Below are 22,098 nucleotides of genomic sequence, written 5' to 3' on the forward strand. Positions count from 1 at the left end.
GTTCTCCCCTCAACACAAAGCTGGTAGGACAGCAGTTTTCTCCTCCTTGAGCTGCCTTGTATGAAAATCATCATGTATGTCCAAACACTTTTTAATCTCCCTATTCGCATGTTCACATGGCAGGTCCACCGGGTGCTAGGGGAGAAGATGGTGAGCAAGGTTTTCCTGGCCCTGTGGGCATGAAAGGTCTGTCTGGTGACAAAGGCGAAACAGGTTATCCAGGATTACAAGGTGTGCCTGGTGTGATTGGTCCCCCTGGCATAAGCGGAATGGATGGTTTTCCAGGAGACAAAGGTGAGCTCTGCACAGCTGCTTTGAAAAAAGTAGTGTTGCCTAAACCAGTTCTGTGCTGAGATGAACAAGATACCTTCTCTGCTGGGCTACCTCTTTTTAAAATGGAAGAATTAGGATCATGTGCCTAATATATTCCAAAAATCACTGTTATCTCCTGTGTTGTGCTTGGCAAAATGCTAGCTTCTGACATGCAGCCCTACTCAGAAGGAAACTGGCTGTTTTACTTCTCCTTTTAAAAATTGCACAGTATTTACTCAGTTCTCTGTCCAGAAGTCTTTCTCTTGTCCCAGGCCCTTTGGCTGTCAGTGAAATCAGAGATTTTACCCAAACCTTTGCTTTGAAGTTTTTTAAAGCTAGCTGTTTTATACTGAGCAATGCCAGACACAAGACCTCAATGTTGACTTTTACCAGGATACTAATCTTGCATATCAAGAAGGTGAGATTTTCACCTGCCAGTCCCAAAAATGCTATGTATAATGCAAGTTGTCTACATTTCACAGGGATTACAGGGATTTTCAACAGTATTGAACTCTATGTGAAGCCCAGTCAAAGGTGGGGAAAGGAGGGGGACATGCCTATAAATGCATGTTAAAATTTCACCAGTTGGAAAGATAAGGTTTTTTTCCTAATACAACTCTGGAGTACTGATTACCTCTCATTTGAGAGGAATTAAGATCTATATGTTAGCATGCCCTGTGTAAAACAGCATCCTCTTGTTTGGAGAAAAGGAGTGTGGGATTTTGTAGTGAGAAAGGGCCAGCCAGTCCTAAACCCAAGATTTGTGTCTCTTCATGTAGAAGAAGAGGCTGACTAAAAACCTTGTATGGAACTAGGTACCTTTCTCTAGCTCACATGTAGGAGAGGGGTTGAACTTTTAGAAGACACTAAGTTCTGATCATCTCTACAACATCTCCTCCTGGCCAGCTGGGGCAGTTCAATGTGCCCCTGCTCCTCTCTAACTTGGGTGCCTGACCCAGAGCTGCAGATTGACCTAGATATCAAGGCACCCAAAAATAGATACTGCTGCACAGTTTTTACACCACTCTAGTCATGTGATGCTTACTTTGAAGAAATCTGAGTGAGGTAACAGTTCTCTTCCCTTTCTTTCTTTAAAGGTGAAAGAGGTTCACCTGGCATTGATGGTTTCAAAGGAATGACAGGCCTAAAAGGAAGACCAGGCATCAAGGGAATCAAAGGAGAATTTGGCCCACTGGGGGCTCAGGGTGATAAAGGCTCACAAGGAGCACGTGGTTTTAAAGGTATTTGCTTATGGGTGGTACCAGTGTGTTTGCTTTTCACATCTGGAGAACAATTTTACAAGGACACAAAGACAACAAAGACATTTTTCACATCATAAATTTAGCTCAGACATTCCTGACCTATTTCACACATGGGCCTCTGGTGAGAGGCCTGAGTTTTAGGCTCAGGGAAAGGTGACTTCTTTGTGAATCTTTACACATTTAAGGCTGGAGACAGACATCTCATTATTCAGCTGAGCTCAGATAGTGGCACCTCTGGGCATATGCAGAGCTTAACAGAGCCTTTTCTCAGGAAGAGTAAGGTGTGCGGGGGGGGGGGGGAGGGGGGCATGGGGGGAAGATTCAGATTTTCTCCAGTTGCACTGTAAAGGTACTTAAATACTCAGAAAAACAAGCAATTAAGTAGTTAAAATTCAGTAAAGTTTCAGCTGATATCATCATCAGTGAAATGAAAAGTGTAACTGAGTCCTCTTTTCTTTGTGCGCTTTACCACAACACCAAAATATTCTTTCCAGGGACCCTGAGATAGGTACTTAAGAAAATCTAGTCTGCAATTTAAACGTTGCAAAACAATGCTCCCAGCAATTCAGGGGAGGTATGAGCAAAAGGCAAGTGTGAAAACAGCCACTGTGAAGAGAAGTGTAAATATACTTCTTGGTGAAGAACTATAAGACAGTGTATGATCATAGGAGACAAGTCTGGATGGATGGCCTGTCTCTGCCGGCCCACAAAGAACTAAAGACAATCATGCAGTCAGCTTCTTCGGGTCCTTTATTCAGAATATTATTTACTATTGTCACCAGTAACCTTCAAATCAAAAAAAAGGAACAAAATAACTGGTAACAAACCCAAACACTTTCTTTTGCCCAAGGCATTTTGACTGAGAGTTTCCCTTTCACTGGAACTAACCTACTTTTCTGTGCATTCTCCAGTGTGCTTTTTGGTTTCTTATAAACATATGATACTTAACTGCTGAGAGGTAAATTATCTATCACAAAGGAGTTTGGGTCCAGCTTCCCAGGACTGCATGTACAAAAGTTTAACTCAGTTTTCATGGAGTTTTTAATGCTTGACTGTGCTGATGCCACATCGTATTGCAACAGGTCAATACAGCGTGGATTTTCCTTAGTTTGTGCAAAATTATCTACTAAACCCTTTTTGCTAAATTTACTCTTCTGCTCACTTTTTCCACCGCAGTGCCACTGACTAGCTTTATGTTACATGGTTGGTTTTTCACCCCTTAGGTGACCGTGGGGATCAAGGACCCCCAGGAGAACCCCCAAAGCTCAAGCCCAGCATGATGATGGAAGTTAAAGGTGAAAAAGGAGATGTTGGAGAAAGGGGCACGAAGGGATTCTTTGGCTTAAAAGGTCAGTGGTCACAGCAAAAAGAACCCAAGTACGTTCAGGATTATTGGTTGGTGTCTTTTCTCAGTTACCATATTAAATATACCCCACTCATTGTTCCACTGTGCTGCAGACCCTCCCAGCAAAGTCTCTGACAGCAGAAGCTGAGCTCCTGGCTGCCTTTTACTGCGTTTAGAGCCAAGGAAAGCTTTGTGGGGTTATGTTGTGTGTATGTGCCTCCTTTTTGTACTAATGCATTATGGTGACATGTTTTGAAAGCTTCTTACAAGCAACTGCATCTTAGCCTTTCTCAGCTTTAATAGTTTACATATTTTCTATTTTTCTTCTTTTTTGCCTGCAGGTAGCAAGGGAATGCCAGGTGTTCCCGGAAAGACAGGAACTCCAGGGTCCCCTGGGCATCCCAGCTATGTGGCTGGTGTGAAAGGAGACATTGGCGCGAAAGGGCTGACAGGTCTGAAAGGGTATCCAGGTCCAGCCGGCTCTCCTGGTATCAGAGGCTTCCCTGGCACTACAGGAATCAGGGTGAGTTCATGCCCATGAGGGAATAAAGGTGTCCTTGTGCTGCCATGCAGCTTCTCTAGGGAGTGGCTTTCACCCCTTGACATGGTGCTGAACAGCTACAATGAAAAGATAAAAATGCAATAAAAATTTAATAAATAGGCCAAATATTTTTGTTTGGTCCCTCCAGTGTTCATCAAGCAGAGTCCTTTATCTTCTATTGGGAGACATCCAAATTTCAGGTGCCAGCTTTTTGTCAATGAGGACCTACACAGTTCCTTCTAGGTCCTTGCAGACCTAACTGTTGCTGCAGCTGTTGGTAAAATTTTTCACATGCTGAGCGTGCTCTTCCCTTTCTCCTGGGACTTGTGGTACCACTGCCAAAAATAATTCACTGTCACTCATCTAACAGTAAAAGAGTCTAAGAATCTCAGCTCCTAGAGGATAATTCACTGTGGTTCACTTTGGATGCAAAATAAGTTACAATGGAAGAAATAGACTCTTCCAAAATGCCTGACAGTAGACTCACACACATCATTTATTTAAGAGAGCCAAAACCTATGTTCCTTTCTCAGGTAGCATTGCCCTTAGATTTCAGTAGGACTTCTTCCTAACCAAGGTCTGCAGGACTCTTGTGGTATACCCCACCTGGCAACTAAGCACTGCAGAGCTGCTCACTCACTTCTCCCAAAGTGGAATGAGGGAAGAGCATTGGAAGGGTAAAAGTGAGAAAACTCATGGGTTTAAGAACAGATTAATAATTGAAATATAATAATTATTATAATAATAGTTATGAAAAGGAAAATAACGAGAAAGTAATAAAACCCAAGAAATACGAGTGATACAAATGCTCACCACCAGCCAGCCAATGCCCAGCGGTGGCCCCCTGCCCAACCTTCCCCCAGCTTTACATGCTGAGCATGATGCCATATAGTCTGGGATACTCCTGTCGTCAGTTGGGATCAGCTGTCCTGGCTGTGTTCCTCACAGCCTCTTGTGCACCCCCAGCCTGCTCACTGGTGCACTGAGAGGCAGAAAAGGCCTTGACTCTGTGTAAACACTGCTCAGCAGTAACTCAAACATCTCTCTGTTACCAACACAGTTTCCAGCACAAATCTAAAGCCATACTAGCTACTGTGAAGAAAATTAACTCTACCCCAGCCAAAATCATCACAAGGACTCACTAACATATATGTGCAATAGGATGTTCTCGATTTCAGACTTAAGGCTTTGCAAATATAATTTGTCCATTGGTTTTGTACTGATTCGGTTAAACTGACTTCAGCCAAATTACTCTCCATAAAGGACTTCAGAAACTCAAAACCGGTAAATTTGATAACCTTTTTTCAATATTTCCAAACTGCGCTGCCTAGAAAGTTGAATATATCCTTGTCTTCACTAACTGATACCTGTTCTCAATTGCGTGACAGGGAGAAAAGGGCATGCCAGGAATTTCAGGCCATTTTGGTACTCCTGGCTCACATGGTGAAATAGGTGAGTTAATTCTCTTATCTGAGCCCTCTTTGTATTCATTGCTCATCAAACGCTCAGCATTAAGTTCTGAAGAGTCTTAGGGGGTCTTCAGTGTTAAAGAGCCTTCAGTCTTACAGAATGGTATTGTAGATGTAGGAGGCTGTGAAAAGTTTAATACTGTTAATTTCATGCAACGTGTACTGTCCATGGATGAAGCCATCCATAGTGGGGAGGGTGGTTGTTCTAGAGACTTTATGTTTTTCCTTTTTTAATTTACTCCTCTTTTATTCTAGAAAGATAATAATTACTGAATTTTGCCTCAGAGGTTGCAATTCATTCAAAACAACAGGAAATACTGTTTAAATTAAAGCATTACACTCATGTGTTCTTTTTTGCTTGAAATAGGTGAGCAGGGAGATACTATAAACTTACCAGGAATGCCAGGCCTTAAAGGGGAAGTTGGTGTGCCAGGCTTAACAGGTATTAATTTCACAGTTGCTCTGCATGTATTACTTTTTTCATACTGAAGTCCACAGAGGGAGGGAGGGGGAGTTTACCATAGGCTTTTGGTGCCTGTTGAACCTGTGCTCTCATGAGAGCTCCTGAAGAGGAAATAATTATGGAAAATGGGATAGCAGGGCCACGTCAATTTTGGATTGGGTTGGTTAGGTCGTGTATTAAATTTTCCCTGCACGTGCAGCACACTTGAACATCAGTGTCATGTTCCACATAATTGGGGGATTACTTTTAAAAACAAATTTAATGATGGTTTGGCCCGCATGCTGTAGGCAACTGCTCATTCTCCCAGATTATGCAAGCGCCCTGACTAGAAGAACGTCTTTATGTGGCAAGATCAGGACCTATTAGGTAGCCAATTTCACATTATGCTTGTTAGCTTTTAGGATTGTACAGAGATTATTAAAAGAATATACTGGCTTCATGCTTTTTCAGGCACAAGAGGAAGCGCAGGACAAAAAGGTGAAGGTGGCGATCCTGGTTTCCCTGGCATTGAAGGCCTTAAGGGCACTCAGGGTCTCCCTGGTACTGTGGGACAGGAAGGTAAAATATTCTTTTTAGAGCTCAGAAGAGTAAAAATGTTTAAGAGGAGAAAGAAAAAATACCTTTTGTCTTGAAATAAAATCATTATGTTTTTTAATATGTTGATCATTCTGTAAGTTGGTAAAGAGCAGTGAAAAGGATGCGGAACTCACGGTAGAACTTATTAAGAGGAAATTTCAAAAGCCTACCTCTGCTTCATACAGTTTTACTTTTTACAGCAGTCGTGTCCAAAGAACTGTGTTGCTGGCATACTCGCATATTCTAATGCTGTCTCAATACTTCAAGGAAAAGGGCTTTTCGATACTCTTTTCTGTCAAAAATTAAGACAGTACTCCCTAGGACCCAGTTACAGAGCCTTTGAGCCAGGCTCATTGGCTGACTGTACAAGCATACTGGGGGAACTGAAGTCAGATTTGGCTCTGGCTGGATCATAAACTCAGGGCTTAAGAACATGTCTTATTGCAAGAGGATCATGAAAATGCTCTTTCAGAACAGTTGCTCCACATTTCTCATATAATTAGAGGGGTTAGAAACTCCAGCCAAGACTGGAGCAGTTTCAGTGGGTTCCTCAATGGGAAACAGTTCTTGTCTGAACAGCTTTCCAGTCGGAAAGGCAAAACGGATGTGGCAGAAGAGGCAACTGAGGTGCACATACATTAAATTACTCATCGTAACTGGTAATAGAAGAAAATTATTATTTTAATAGGAGGAGCCCATTGTATTTCTGTGGTTGTCAGAAAGGTTATAAAAACCTGAAGTTTGTAATGAATTGTTCTATTATACCTTGCCTCTCCTACCTTTACACTCTTTAGTTCTCTTCCACTTGGATGAGCAGTGCAGTATCATACAATGACATTAGGAAGCGAAAGCCTTATTTTTGCTACCTGGGAGAATGAAGGTAGCACAAGCCCATGTTTTGGGTGGCTGGCTTTAAGGACACTCATGAGCAATAACATCATTGTCACACAGGTTTGCCAGGACTGGTTGGCCCCCCAGGACAGCAAGGAAGCCCTGGGATGACTGGATTTCAAGGTGAAAAGGGAACTCCCGGCTGGCCTGGTTTACCAGGACAAGCAGGTATTTGCAGCTTCAACTATTCAGTCATTTTAATGTGAGCACTTGCTATTGTTCCTTTGGGATGGAAAAGAAAGGAGGCTCTTTGCAGTTCAGAGCGGCAGAGTTCCCTCTAGCAAATATTTATTCCTCATAAAGTCCAGGTGCATTAGTGAAGACCCACGTGGCTGCTTTCTCATTTATGGCTTCTGAAGGACGTGAGCTCACTTTAACGGCTCATGACCTCCCTCAACCAGGAAAGCAGTTTTCAGGAAACATACTCATTTTTCATGGCAACTGGGAAGAAAAAACAAGTATTTGACATGCAGCAAGAGCAATGATATACAGTATTAGAATATTATAATGTGGCATTAGATAGCAAACAATATGCTTATCCTTATCCTACGTCATTATAAAAACTGTGAACTGATCCAGTGTCAGGTTTTAAGAATAAATGACTTATGGCTCAGACAGAATTCTGCTATCAAAATACAGGTGATAGTTTAAGATGAAGCTGCTTGAATCACAGGATACAGAATCTCATTGGTTGCCACCTAATTCCTTAGTATATTAAGCAGATTTTTTTTTTCAACAGTATAGCCAGAAATTGCCCTGCTTTTACTAGGATTCTTCTATCTGAATCTGCATCAAATCTAAGCTAATATGGTTATGAAGGCTGCCTTTATAGACAGTGAAGAGAGAGAGACGTTATTTATTGTGAGGTTGAATTGTCCTCCAGAGCTCTGGCCATTGATTAGAAGTATGGGATAAATTTTACCAGCAGCAGCAGCTATTATACATTTTGTTAGGGGTTTGCTGGGGTTTTGTTTTTTTTTTTAAATTACAGAGAGTGAATTTCTCCTGAAGAGAGCTTCGCTATAATCACATGTATAGCCTAAAATTTATGCCATCATTGTCTTGGTTTGAGGATTTTGGAAAACTAAATGGTTATTTAAAAACTCATGGCAGCAAGAATGGAACTAATGACATGGTACCAGACAGATCGAAGATATTTTAAAAAGTAATAATCTGTTTATTACTTGGATAATATTGGATAGTAGCAAAATTTGCTACTCACAAAACCGTGGTGTGGTGTATTTCATAGTAAGCTTATTCTAATGACTTAATTTGCATATAAAACACCAGATTTTAACACAGAATAGTATTTATCCAAGGATTTGAAATTTTTGCCTAGTAATATATACAGACTCATAGAAACTATTAAGATAATCATGAATGCAATTTTAAAACAGGCTTGCCTGGCTTAAGAGGAATCAGTGGACTGCATGGTTTACCAGGCACTAAAGGCTTACCAGGATCACCAGGTAAGTGAGACTCTTATTCTGCCTGTTCATAGGCATAGCATTGTGTTGGCTGCAAGTTTGGTGAGTGAGATCTTTGCAATGTGACTTTCTTAACTGTATTCCATAGCCCAGTGTGGAATTTTCTTCATTAGTGTGGGCTCTGGCAAACAGCTTCATACCCTATGTACTGACACACAGATGGATTAGAACTCAACTTTAAATCATAATTTTTTTCCTCTTACCAAGTTAAAGCCTCAAGGCCTTTTTCTTCCCATTGTGAGGCATTTTTCAATTAAACATTACAGACTCGCATATTTAGTAAATCCACATGCTCTATACATGTATGTTAGCATGCTGATACACTGTTACATACAGAAACATCTCAGCTTTCCTCTTAATTTTTAACAACTCCACAACAGGTCCAGATGGTTACGGCTCTGCAGGTTTCCCAGGTGCAGTGGGTGACAAAGGAGAAGCAGGAGAGCCAAGCAGAGTGGAAGGCAGCCAAGGACCTCCGGGTCAGAAGGGAGACAGAGGTGTTCCAGGTTTGTATTCCAGAGAATGGGATCTATGCAGGTGTTTTCCATTTTGAAAATCTCATTCTTTATATTTAGCCTGAAGTGACTCCTTATAATTGCAATTGTGCATTTTCCTTGTAGTACTGATGATTTCTTCTCTTCCTTTCAGGAGTCCAAGGACCCTTTGGCCTTCCTGGGCAGGAAGGACCTCCAGGTCCTCCTGGGATTTCAAATATATCAGGACATCCTGGTGATAAAGGCTCCCCAGGTTTAGATGGAGTGCCAGGTAATTCATGCCTTGTTTCCCTCGGGCAAGAATAAAAAGACTCAGGTACAAGGCTGTGCCCTCAGACAACAACAGAAGATTAAGTACTGGGTTAGCAAGAGCAGTTTCATTGTTATTTCTGTCTTGATTCAGTAAAATATCCCTATTAAATGCAACACTAAAGTGCATGAATAATTGTTGGACAGAACTAATAGAATCATAGAATAGTTAGGGTTGGAAAGGACCTAAGCTCCAACCCCCCCTGCCATGGGCAGGGACACCTCACATTAAACCACGGCACTCAAGGCTCTGTCCAACATGGCCTTGAACACCACCAGGAATGGAGCATTCACATCCTTCCTGGGCAGCCCATTCCAGTGCCTCACCACCCTAACAGGAAACAATCTCTTCCTTATATCCAATCTAAACTTCCCCTGTTTAAGTTTTAACCCGTTACCCCTTGTCCTGTCACTACAGTCCCTAATAAATGGTCCATCCCCAGTATCCCTATAGCGCCCTTTCAGATACTGGAATGCTGCTATGAGGTCTCCATGCAGCCTTCTGTTCTCCAGGCTGAACAGCCCCAACTTTCTCAGCCTATCTTCATTCAGCCTATCTTCAATGGTGTATAAGATAATAGAGACAGACCTCTTGAAAGTAAAAGGCAGTTCCTCCAGGTTGTCCTGATGGAAGGGTTTGATTTTTGTGCAAACAGTTGTAATCGTCCAGAGTTCTCTTAACAACTTTCCGAAGGATTATGCTAATTTGCTACTTTAAAATCTGAGGTCTGTGGCAGACTTGCAGGTCTAGGGAATTTTTTTTTTATCATTTATAAAACTTTCCTATGTGAAATTCCCATGCAAACTAAGCTACTAAGGAAGTATTAGCTTTTCTCTCTACAAGTCCATGCTATGAGCCTGCCTCTCTCACACATATGAAAGAGCCACTCTGTGTCTCTCTATATTTAGAGGCTGATATACCTGTAGCTTATTGGACTGCACATTCATTTCAAACTGTAGTGCCACTGTGAAGAGCTTGTAGCAGAAGCTGCAGATGTCACACTACCATCTTTATATGATGCATGGAAATTTTTATGTAAACTTGGCAAAAATCTACAATAGGCAAACCAGATGAAACCCAACAGAATACCTAGGTTTCCAAATGGAAAACAAACGTTAGTTGGCCTAACATTTCATACTGATTCCCACTCCCCAGGCAGTCATTGGATCTAAAAATAAAAGTAGAAGCAGTCAGGAGAGTGGGAACATGAACCATCTCCCAGCCAAAATGGTGAGGCATGGCTCGTTCTTATCTTGCCACCTGCATCTTGCATTTGGTCCAACTTCAGCAGGCAGCACGAGTGATGCCCCACTGAAAACCCTACTTAGTAAATCCCTTTCTCTTCAGAAACAAGGTCCAAATGTCTTCTTAGGTAGCAGAGATAACTGAAGAGAAACCTGCCAGGTTTAGCTTCAGGCAATAAGTAATTCTAGAAAAAGAAGCTGTTCCCATAATTCCCAAGACAGTATGAAGTAGTTATTTGTATCCAGATGTTCAACTGAAGCACTAAGATACACTGAACAGTAAGTTACCACCTGGCACTGAATCAGGCACTCACTGCTCTTTGATTTCTCTCTAGTTATTTGGAGAATTTAGGATGAAGCAGGGAGGCATCTATTGAAGTGGGGAACTTGCTGGGGAAGGAGGAGCTCATTGAAGGATGCATCTCAGCAGGCGCCTCATTTCTGCTGACATCTTGAGATGACACTGCTTTGTGGGAGATTCATGCTCTAATTCCTCTGCCACTGCAGCAAAGAGTATACCAGTCTCAGAGCAGGAGTGCTGAATAAATTGGGGAGCTAAGCATTAGTTCCCCACTTAAGGAAATAAAACCTGATGGGATACAATTAGATGGTACTGTTGTTTTCCCCTGTGTCCAGGTCTTAAGAATAAACTGATTACAACCTATATGTGCTCTAAATAGGCTATCCAGGACTACAGGGACAGCCTGGAATACCAGCTCCGCCAGGAAGCAAAGGAGAAAGTGGACAAACAGGTGTGAGTGGAGTAATTGGCCCAAAAGGAAGTAGAGGTGATCCTGGATTATCAGGGAGACCCGGCGTTCCTGGCTACCCTGGGCCAAAAGGTAAGGATGGGAAATGCTGATCTTGGCCAGGAACAGGGGAACCTCCTATGCTACAGCAGCTTTAATAACTTGACTTTTGCACTCAATCTGTGTTGAAAGGCAGTAATGTCACCTTTTGTTTTTCATTCAAGGTCGGAAGGGTGAGCAAGGTGTCATTGGCTTTATGGGCCCAGTAGGATTTCCAGGTGATTTGGGACCTATTGGACCCAAGGGGGATAGAGGACTAACTGGTAAGTGCAATCAGATGCATGGCTCCTTTCTAAGTTACTCATTTTGCAGCTCCACAGAGCTGATCTAACTGTCCCTGCTTCAAGTGGGAGGTTGGGCTAGATGACCTCCAGAGTCTTCTACAACCTGCATGACTCTCTGTCTGGCAAATTCCAGTGGGCAGATGCCTGAATTGAACATGAGTAGTCAACTTTTTGCCTTTATCAATTTATTTTGTATGAGGTACAAGCTCCAAAATCACAGTCACTTTCAGGATTAAAAAAACAGAAGAATTCCTGATCTAAACTAAAGCTCCAGAGTACATATACTGGATATTTAGAAATACCTTTAAAATCCTTCACTCCAACTGTATCAGCATGTATTTGTGCCTCCTGAAGCCCACCAAAAGATGGTGCTGTGCCTCAGGGAGCTGTCTGCTCTCTGCAGGGAACTTTCCCAGCTTCCTGTGGCATAAACGAGGGAGCAGTGGCATCATTCACTTCCTTCTGCTTATCTGTGTGCTGTCCGAGGGTTGCTGACCACAGTCCCTTGCTCACATATGTGTGTATATATATCTGTGGATGAAAGCATGTTAAGGAAAATACTAGGGGATTTTTAAACAAACTGTCTCATCTTGTTCCTAATCACAGGCTTTCAGGGGCCTCCAGGCTCCCCTGGGCTGTCCCCTCTTCCTCCAAGGCTGGTTGCTGAGCAAGGTTCACCAGGTCCCAGTGGAAATATAGGACCTCAAGGAAGCCCAGGAGATGTGGGACCTCAGGGTCCACCAGGCGATCCAGGTAGGAACTGCACACTCAGAGTGAAAGGTCAGATCCCCTTAGTGAGGTCAGGTCACCAGAGAGCTGTTTTGACTCTTCTACTTTAAATTCCGGAAGTCGGAGAGTCAAATTTTGGTCTTTCAAAGCTAGGGCTTGGATTTCCTTCTCCTCCTAGCATTCAGAACCTAAGCAGAACACAAGGAAACTTTGACAACACTCACATAGCCAAAGCAACACCAGATGTGGATCTCATTTAAATCAAGGTTGAACTTTGATGGAAATGTGCACATCCTTGTGGAAGTGCTATCAGCACAGGGAATGTAGCATTAGTGATACATGGATCCAGTGCAGTACACTCCTTGCTACTAGCTTCATCAGACATGCGTGGTGGTAGCAAAAGTGAAAGATCAGGGTTGTGCTGCTCATATAGTCTTGATCCAAGGAACATTTTCCGATGAAGTCAGCGCTGTTTGCCTGAGCAAGAACCACAGGAGCTTGCCTTTAGTGTAAATTGGTAAACATGTCACATAAGACCAAACACATAGAAGTAGAGAGTAGAGCATATGTTAACAAAGCAGGTAGCATGTTGATATTTGTGTAGTCACTGTGCTTATAACCATTGTTGGTGCAAGGTTTCAGAGGCGCACCTGGAGAACCAGGACTCCAGGGCAGGGGTGGCATTCCAGCTCCTCCCGGCTCCAGAGGTGAACAAGGAGCAACAGGGTTTCAGGGTCCAGTAGGATTTGAAGGTAAAAAATGTTGCACAGCACTTCTTCCCTCTTTCCACTGTCACTGCCATAGATCATTCTGTAGTTCTACCTCAATGGATGGGGATGAGAAGAGGAGAAAGAAAGTTTCTGTCTTCACAACTTCACAAGAGACAAATACCTACTTTTAACAGTTATCTTAAAGCAATATTTTCATAATAAGTTTTGATAAATGTAGATGTCAGTCCACTCATGTTCATGAGTTTGTTTTGATCTGTGTTTTTATATTGGTTTTGATCTGTGTATTTTTATATTGATTTTCTCTTAAGTATTTTCGCCTAGTGTTTTACTAGCAGTTACATTCATGAAAACAAATGGTTGGGTAGGTGGTATTTGTGTAAATGATGTTTAAAGGAACGTATTTGCAGAAGAAATAACCTGTGTCCTTATTCAGTCAAAGAGGAGAACAATTACTATCTTAATTAGCTAAGTACACGGAGAAAAAGGTATTTGCATAGCATAGTTGTAACCATATGAAGCAAACACAAGCAATTCAAAAAGTATTGCTTAATCTTGGACTAAGAAAGCATTTTAAGGAACAAATAGGCTTATCTGTATTGTAGAAAGTATGCTCAAATTCAGGGTGTTGTATGTGACTTTTCCTGGATCTGATAGCAAAATACATCACCTTAGAAACCAGGGAGCCTTATCCAGCACCAATCTCTTTAAAAGCAACTGCTGTAATCCTACAACTACAGCTCTTTTAACAATAACCTAACATAAGAAGAGTTATCATGCAATTAAGTTTTATTCAAGCAGCTTAACTGGAATATCAGAGCATTTGTGGGAGCACAAACTAAGTTGGATGATTTCTTTCCCCATTTCTTCTAAGGTCAGCCAGGCCGCCCCGGTAGCCCCGGGCTGCCAGGCATGCCAGGTCGCAGCGTTAGCATGGGCTACCTGCTGGTGAAGCACAGCCAGTCCGATCAGGAGCCAATGTGCCCGGTTGGCATGAACAAACTCTGGAGTGGATACAGCCTGCTGTACTTTGAAGGACAAGAGAAAGCACACAACCAGGATCTAGGTACGTGGGGCAGGTATTGCTGACAGCAGCCTCAATTCCATGTCTCTGAGTGAAAATAACAAAAGAATAAAACAGTTCTTAGAGGAAGCTGGGACTTGAGCAGACAGGCTTAGGAAACACCAGAATGAGAAGTGCCCCTGAGCTCTCAAGTGTTGCTCAAGGGGACTTCTAAAGCCAGTGAAACAGTCTGGACTTCAGGGTTTTACTGACATACTTAGGAAGGAGCAGGAAACTGAAAACATGCATTGTCTTCTGTGTCAATGATTGCCATCATTTCTATTATTTTTTCTCTTCCCTTTCTAACAGGGCTGGCTGGCTCATGTTTGGCTCGTTTCAGTACTATGCCGTTCCTCTACTGTAACCCCGGTGATATTTGTTATTATGCAAGTCGAAACGATAAGTCCTACTGGCTGTCAACTACGGCACCCCTTCCGATGATGCCTGTGGCAGAAGATGAAATCAAGCCATATATCAGTCGGTGCTCAGTTTGTGAGGCCCCAGCTGTGGCAATTGCTGTCCATAGCCAAGAAGCTTCTATTCCTCACTGCCCTGAAGGCTGGCGCAGTTTGTGGATCGGATATTCCTTCCTTATGGTATTTGTTCTCCAGTGTCACTTTTTGTGTTTGAGTGTTAGGTACTAAGAAGGCTGCTCTGTTTTAGAGCCAGCAACACCAAAGCCAAGCATCATACTGGGGAACCAGAGAACTACAAACTACTTAAACTTCCTAGTTTCTAGGAAGCAGAGGAGGCAAAACAAAATTTCTGTGAATTGCACATAAAATTGCTTCTTGTCAGAATAGCATCTAGAGTCCTTACTACATATACAAAATAGTGCTTCAGAGCAGAATATGGGGACAGATATGGATTGACAAATAAAATGGCACTGAGGTGCGACTGTAGCCTACAAAGCATTTCCACAGCTAATGATTAGGAGTTACTTATGTACATCACTAGTAAAGCTGATCTGTATTTCAAAAAAAGAAAAATCAACCTTTTCCCTTCTTTTGAAAGCTTAAAATCATTGATGTTTGGTCTAAGATTTGAAAGATGGAGAGGGACTTTTTATAGCAAGTAGTAAGAGGACGAGGGGGTATTAAACAGAAAGAAAATAGATTTAGATTAGCTATCAGGAAGAAATTCTGTAACTATGAGGGGGGTGAGAGACTGGCACAGGCTGCCCAAGGAAGTCTTGGCTGCCCCATCCCTGGAAGTGTTCAGGGCCAGTCTGGATGGGCTTTGAGCAACCTGGTCTAGTGGAAGGTGTTCCTGCCCATGGCAGGGGGGTTGGAACTAGATGATCTCAACCCAACCCATTCTGTGATTTAGAAACCAAAGGTTTCCACTTAGTGTGGAAACAGTGACAGCCTCCTGTTGTTTTTTAAATTAAGCTTCAGTGTTGTAGCTCTAATGCCAACGAGACCTGAGCTCTATATCCGATGGCTTATGGGATCTCTTAGATCTTGTGATCTTATAATTAAGAAATGGGAGGTTATAGAAAAGCTTAGCATTATGTGTGCAGTGGAAGACCTGCTGAAGCACCTGACCTGCTTTTATTGCAAGACTGTACAGAGGTGTCATGTAAGTACTGGAGAGCTTAACATGGTAAAGAGCTGCTAGAATGTTCATGAGTGATCTGACAGATGGTCATTTTTATGACTGGCTTCATGTACTGGAGAGTCAAAATCTGCAACAGTAAGCCCATGTTGTTAACCCATTAAAGACTGGACTGAATGCTGAAGTAAACAGGGTTGAGGAAAAAAGTAATTAGATTTCTCTGGTAGAAAACATCATAGAATAACAATAGCAGTTCTTACCTGCAAACCATTTGTTTGTCAAAAGCCACAAGTTTATTTTTTTCAGAGAATAAGGTAAAGGAAATCTGGCATTTGTCATTTAGTTACCAAAAAAAAACAACAAAAACCCACACCAAAAAAACAACACAAAACCAAACCAAAACCTGAGAGTGCAGGTTAAATGTTTGACCAGCCCTATGTCTGACCTTTCTTTTGCTTCTATAAAAAAACCCTGATACCAATCTCATAGTTACTTCACAAGAATGCTAAGGATTAATTAAATGTTTGCAAAGCCCTGTGTAAACACCAAGCATTGTTAAGAGCAGAGTTTCACCTTAGCAAGACCTTTTGCCAGCACTGAGGAGCACAGAGTGAGAAGAGTTCTTATTTTCCCAGCTAGCATTTGGAGGGAATAAAGTGTTTGGTGACTGCATTTTTGCTTCTCAGGCAACTATGAAAGAAGTACAGCATGCTTTTGGTTATCTCAGAGTACATACTGTTTTACTTCCTTGGCTTACGTTTGTCACCTCTTTCCCCTAAGGAAGGTACAGTACCGAAGGGAGTCATCACAGACTCCTGCCTAAACAAACAGCCATAGAAGCCAGGCAGATTTCAGGTAGCAAGCGAACATCAGTGTGGCATAAGAGAACATCAGAGTGGCATAAGCATTGTAGAAGGATGGAAGGCCGTGGCCAATACCAGAAAAGATACTACAGCCATAGAGTTGGAGTTTGTACCCTGAGCATAGGAATGCCAGTACTCATCCTGAGGTTCTCAAGTGGGTCTGCTCCCAAGCCAGGGCTCAAATAGCATGTGCAGTTTTTGCTAACTGCTTTCCAGCTCCAACTGCAAAGGCCTCAAAGCTGTGATAGTTTATGCTGCTCCTTACCAACTTAATTTTTACAGAAGGATGCTAGAACAATTTTGCTTCTGATTTTCATAGCCTAGCAAGTCATGTATATTTGTAAGGCAGCTGATAGGCTGCAGTTCTGGGGTCTGGGTAAGGGGTTCTCGTGGGAAGGAGTTGTTTGGGGTTTTTTTTAAAACCCTTTAACAGGTAAACCTCAGCAACATGTACCTCCAGCCAGAGATCAGTCCTTTACTCTGTTAAAAGGTGGCCACTTCTTTGACTCATTTATACAAACACACTGGACCTCTCGTAGCACAAACCAAATCAGTTACAGCTTGCACTTTCAGAGTGTGGTATTTATTAAGACATAGGCAGGCAAACATAGTAGTTGTGCCCAGATTACCCCTTACATTTACAAAACTATTTAGCAACTTTATTTTCCAGCTTTCTTTTATATTGCAAATTCCTTCAGGTTTTAACAGAAAAGGAAACGGCTTCACTTAAAAAGGAGCTGTACAGCTCTAAAAGGGACAGAGGAAATGCCTGGTTTTTAGCAGTGCCTTTGACAGAAGAAAACTAACATTCCGTTCATTACCACAGTATGTGTCAAAAGTAACAGTTGAGTGGTCTAAAGATGCATGGTTTTGGTGTAATTTGCTGACAAAGAATATGCCATAGAACTAGTTATTTGCATAAAAGGTGATTTTGTTTCCACAATGTTCCTTATGTGTAATGCAGTAAGACAGACGTTTTAATTAGGGAAATTCAAGTTAGATATATGTATGGTGGAAAGCTTTTCTCAGTGCAGGTAATCAAACAGAGAACCAGTGCCCAGAGAGGTTGTGCCATCCTTCAAGGTACTGATAACTCAACAGCGCCCTGAGTGACTGTGGGCAACTTTGGAGTCGGTCTTGCTTTGAGCACGGTACTGGCTGAAATGACCCCCAGCAGGCCTTTCCCACCTAAATGATTCTCCAGTGCTAAGACTTTCAACAGTGAAAATCTTAACTATAGAAAAGACCTTTGCCAGAAGATTTTAAAGTGGCATCAACACAGGAGCTACCCCTTTGTATAGCTAAAGCATAGCCAAACCCTTAAGCCTTACTTAGCTGCAGGATTAGCTGACTGCTCTGGAGAGAATGCCCCATCCCTGGCAGCATTCAAGGCCAGGTTGAATGGGGCTTTGAGCAACCTGGTAGAGTGTAATGTGTCCCTGCCCATGGTAGAGGGGCTGGAACTATATAATCTTTAAGGTCCCTTTAAACTCAAACCATTCTATGTATTAGGAGCAATTCTGGTGGCTTTTCTCTTTTCCCACATGCAAGTTTTTGACAGCACTGCCTGCGGCTGTACTCTGACCGCTGCCTTCCTTGTCTTGTTTAGCACACTGCTGCTGGTGATGAAGGTGGAGGCCAGTCGCTGGTTTCTCCTGGGAGCTGCCTAGAAGATTTCAGAGCGACTCCTTTCATCGAATGCAATGGAGCACGTGGAACCTGTCACTACTTTGCCAATAAATACAGCTTCTGGCTCACTACGATTGACCAGCCCTTCCAAAGCAAGCCCTCAGCAGATACACTAAAGGCAGGACTGATCCGAAGCCATATCAGCAGATGTCAAGTCTGTATGAAAAATTTATAGAAGTCTTTCACAGTATAAGGAACCTGCTTAACATGTCATTCTTATACAGTGGAACCTTCTGTGATAGTTAGACATTTGAATAAATCATGTTGGTGCTTTTTTAACTTATTACCTCAAAAGCTGAATGGAAAGTTAATTTTTAAAGATGTCTATAAAAGCAAATTAAGTGTAACACAAATCACGTCTAACACACAGATCTAATGCTGTATTCACCTACCATATAGTGTATATATATACTTTTTGCTATTCTAACATTGCATCATTTGCCAAATGCTACAAATACTCGCAGCTTTGAAACACAAAAAAACCTTCAGTAATAAATGGTTACCTTGGTCAGATACCAATTGCATTTACTTTAAGAGATATATGTATCTTTTACATTCACTGTATTTGTCGCAACAGTAAACACTAGCAGCTCCAGTTCCATAAATTAACACAGCGTGCTCACAGAGAGAAATTCTTGCAAAATACTGAAACTATTTTGGAAAGTGCTCATGTCCAGCATTGAAACCTAACCTTGATTTTAGTATTTTATGCTTGGGTATTTCAAACACACCCAAAACAATTATCTTTTTATTGTGTTTGGTTTTTTTTCAAGCCTAACAATGCTTTGGCACTTAACCCCTGGCAAGAGCAGAGAAGCCCACAGGCCTCCCAAAAACAGTGACCACAAAATACAGCTCTTCCTATTTCAGTTAGGAAACTAAATGATGAAGATCAGCATTTTATTTTACAAGCTTGATAATTTTTTTCTAGACATACCTCAGGATCCTTACAAGGGTCTCTTGCTCCTTGCTGTGTTGTGGACATCCATCCATGTCACACTACCCACATAGCAGGTGACACTGGTTGGCTTTTCAGTTGCAGCTTTTCTCCTCTGAAACCAAGCCACTCATCACAAACTTATTTTAACCATTACTGCCGGAACAGCTATTGCACACAGTGTGGGCTTTACAGGACAGCAAGTTGCTCGATGCCACATAACTTTTAATTTAAGCACAAAACTTCCCGTACTGCCACTTGTCTGTCAAAAGGCATGCTGTCCTGGCAGCTAAGGACACACAGCAGTGGGATAACCACCACCAGTTTACACACAGCCGGGGGGAGGAAGCAAAGCATTAATTTGGAGCCATCTTTCCCCATACAGAACCAAGTTATTGCATGCCAGGCTTGATAAATGGCCAGAATGGCTAACTCTTTCCTTCTGCAGAAACAGTTTAGCTCAAAGTTACCTGTCACCACTGCAAGAGACCGGGAAGTGGGGGAACGGATCAGTTGCAGATTTCCTACTGGTATAGTCTGATTATATACCTGAATACTTAAACCTGAAATTGAAGAGATTTTTACAGCAATGGCAATTGATTTTTCAACAGTTCATCTCACTCCTGCTTCAGGTGCTTTTGGCTTTTGTACTTACATTCCATCCTCACTGTATCATAAATAAAACCTGTTTTTTTTCTAAACTTTTATTTGTTGATGATTTTCATTTTGTAAACGGTGTTTTTCTGCACAATGCATATGGAGAGCTCTGTTGAATTACTTTGTTTGCACCTAAGGAATTAGAAGCACACTGCCAGAAAGCTCCTTCCACTGAAATTCAAACTCTTCAACTGGGAACACGCTTGTTTATTTCATGACACTTTAAAAGATCCAAGAGGGAAGCTGTGTTTCTAAAATTGCTTGTTTAAGCTGAACTACTGCAATAGTATTCCATCTTGTTGTTAGAACAATTTAAGCCAATAAATTGCAATGTTGCAGATTAAAGCAATGTATTATTCATGCTATACAATGTTCAGAAAACCAACATTAACAAAACTTCCCAAGTGTTACCTCTGAAAAAAAAACAAAAACAAAAAGATGAAATATAAATGAAGTTAAAATTCTTAGCTAGCATGCTGTCTAACCTTGATCAGTTGTACATATGATGAGATACAGCCATAAACAGAGAAATTACCTAAGCTTGAAATGAGCTCTTTGGCTATGCTGTAGCTCTGAAAGGCAGCCCCCAAACAAAGTAATCACACTACTATTTGTTCAGATAAATAAAATACTTAGAACAGAAAACAATGCAGTCAACTTGAGCCAAATTTATTCCATGCTTGCCAATTCTTTTAAATACACAGGGCAGTAACACAAATACCCAAAAATAAGCAACTTACCTCAGCTCGGTGTTGCTAGAAATCAGTGGCTGTGGGATGAACACAGTTATCACTTGGGATTTTGACAGCATACCATTCCAGCACATTCAGTATTTTAAGAGAATTCAAGTGGAGGTTATGCAAATCTGGAAAAGCCAATTACATCAACAAAGGAAGCAAACTGTTTGTACTTTCATAGCTAATACATTGCCTAATCTTCCTATGCAGCTAATTTTTTTCCAGTGTAAAACTTTAGCAGATAGGTCTTCCTTCTCAAGCAGTTTTGCCTCTTCATTTTCTCTGGCTCACATAAGCTGTTCTTAACAAGTTTGCTCAGTGCAGTATCATCAGCACAGCATTGAGTTGAAGCCATGGGCATGGTACAGGCAAAAACAACTCACAAAAACCCACAAGGTGCCAACTGGACTTGAACTTCTGTACTTTGTGTACATCGTGTTCTCAGGTCTGTGTTCCCATAGCCACGTTTCTCAAAAGCCTGTGTAATCAGTGCTTGAGAAGGGGAGGTTGCTCGTGCACACAATCACATGGAATACTTGCAGCAGCCAGAGAATTTCACCTGGTGAGCTAACCCAGAGCACAGCATGAGGGGAACTGACTTACTCAAGCTGCCTCTTAATTGCAGGTTTACCTCCTCTCCTGTGAAAAAAGTCAGAGAGGTGGGGTTGTTCAGCCTGGAGAAGGCTCCAGGAAGACCTTATTGTGGCCTAAACCCGTCCAATATCAGGTTGAATGGAGCTTTGAGCAACCTGATCAGAAGATGCCCCTGCCCCTGGCAGGTGGGCTTCCTCTAGGCGATCTTTGAAGATCCCTTCCAACCCAAACCATCTGATGATTCTATGATCCCAGAACCCATTCCCAAGAAGTTAAAATATTTTGATACTGGAAAAAACTCAGCTACAGTGAAACAAAACAATCCTTTTACTAAACTACGGTGTTCCAGCCTAGGATGTAAAAACCACAAGTGTTTTGCCTGGGTTTGACCACGTCAAATCTTTTGCTTCAAAGCATACTGTTTGCTTCCTACACTTCCCTGGTTGAAAGCATGCTGCTGAGCCTGGAGAAGGTGAATGAGATTATATTGCCCTTCTGCAGGTAACTGCATCAGTATATCAATGTCAATTGACACCAATTATCTCCCCAGAGTGTGTTGACCAGATCAACCAAGTTCACTCACACCTTACATGACTGGGATTGTCTGTGGCTGCCAGAAACAGAAAAACAGCAAACACAAGCAGTAAACAAGGTATTAGGTTGCTGCCAGAAGAGAGGCTGGGAAGTCACTGATATTGTGCTGATGGCACCCCAGTGCAGATGGCAGTAGACCCCATAAACCATATGGGGACCAGCTGCACCCCCAGGGTTGGCCACCCACACCCATCAGGGTGAGTGAGGGCCTGGACTCATGGTCTTTGGGGATTAGACACAGATGGTGCAAGACACACTGAATGAGGAGAACAAGTAACATCACTGCATCCCTGACCCAGGAGCAGAGAAGTAAAAACAGGCAGTGGTGCTTCCCAGCAGGACATAATGATTGGATTGATGATCTTAAAGGTCTTTTCCAACCTGGTTGATTCTACAATTCTATGGCATGGGCATCTGAAGCCAAAGCATGTGGCTCAAGCAGCTCTACCTGCTTCATGAGCAC

At 42.1% G+C, this 22,098-nt stretch overlaps 1 protein-coding gene and 1 long non-coding RNA gene across 3 annotated transcripts in view; one reads left to right on the forward strand and one right to left on the reverse strand.

Annotated features, from left to right (window-relative positions):
• Positions 1-19,752, forward strand: part of COL4A2 (collagen type IV alpha 2 chain) — a 144,499-nt gene extending 124,747 nt beyond the window's left edge. For both annotated transcript variants that reach the window (XM_062619258.1, XM_062619269.1), the window contains 18 exons: positions 124-294; positions 1,410-1,553; positions 2,798-2,923; positions 3,261-3,442; positions 4,849-4,912; positions 5,297-5,371; positions 5,843-5,950; positions 6,920-7,027; positions 8,257-8,328; positions 8,727-8,852; positions 8,995-9,111; positions 11,075-11,236; positions 11,368-11,466; positions 12,094-12,240; positions 12,852-12,968; positions 13,819-14,010; positions 14,317-14,603; positions 18,037-19,752. In XM_062619258.1, the coding sequence (XP_062475242.1) occupies positions 124-294; positions 1,410-1,553; positions 2,798-2,923; positions 3,261-3,442; positions 4,849-4,912; positions 5,297-5,371; positions 5,843-5,950; positions 6,920-7,027; positions 8,257-8,328; positions 8,727-8,852; positions 8,995-9,111; positions 11,075-11,236; positions 11,368-11,466; positions 12,094-12,240; positions 12,852-12,968; positions 13,819-14,010; positions 14,317-14,603; positions 18,037-18,291 (2,552 nt within the window). In that variant the 3' untranslated portion in view covers positions 18,292-19,752. The remainder of the gene's footprint in view (positions 1-123; positions 295-1,409; positions 1,554-2,797; positions 2,924-3,260; positions 3,443-4,848; positions 4,913-5,296; positions 5,372-5,842; positions 5,951-6,919; positions 7,028-8,256; positions 8,329-8,726; positions 8,853-8,994; positions 9,112-11,074; positions 11,237-11,367; positions 11,467-12,093; positions 12,241-12,851; positions 12,969-13,818; positions 14,011-14,316; positions 14,604-18,036) is intronic.
• The window catches only part of LOC134163977 (uncharacterized), a 35,856-nt gene extending 13,758 nt beyond the window's left edge, over positions 1-22,098 (reverse strand). Inside the window, exon 1 of the long non-coding RNA XR_009964940.1 lies at positions 20,451-22,098. This is a non-coding gene — a long non-coding RNA (uncharacterized LOC134163977). The remainder of the gene's footprint in view (positions 1-20,450) is intronic.

The sequence above is a fragment of the Pezoporus occidentalis genome, unplaced genomic scaffold (genome assembly GCF_034315485.1).
Source record: "Pezoporus occidentalis ecotype Australia unplaced genomic scaffold, CSIRO_AGI_Poc_V1 ctg105, whole genome shotgun sequence".
NCBI classification, from domain to species: domain Eukaryota; kingdom Metazoa; phylum Chordata; class Aves; order Psittaciformes; family Psittacidae; genus Pezoporus; species Pezoporus occidentalis.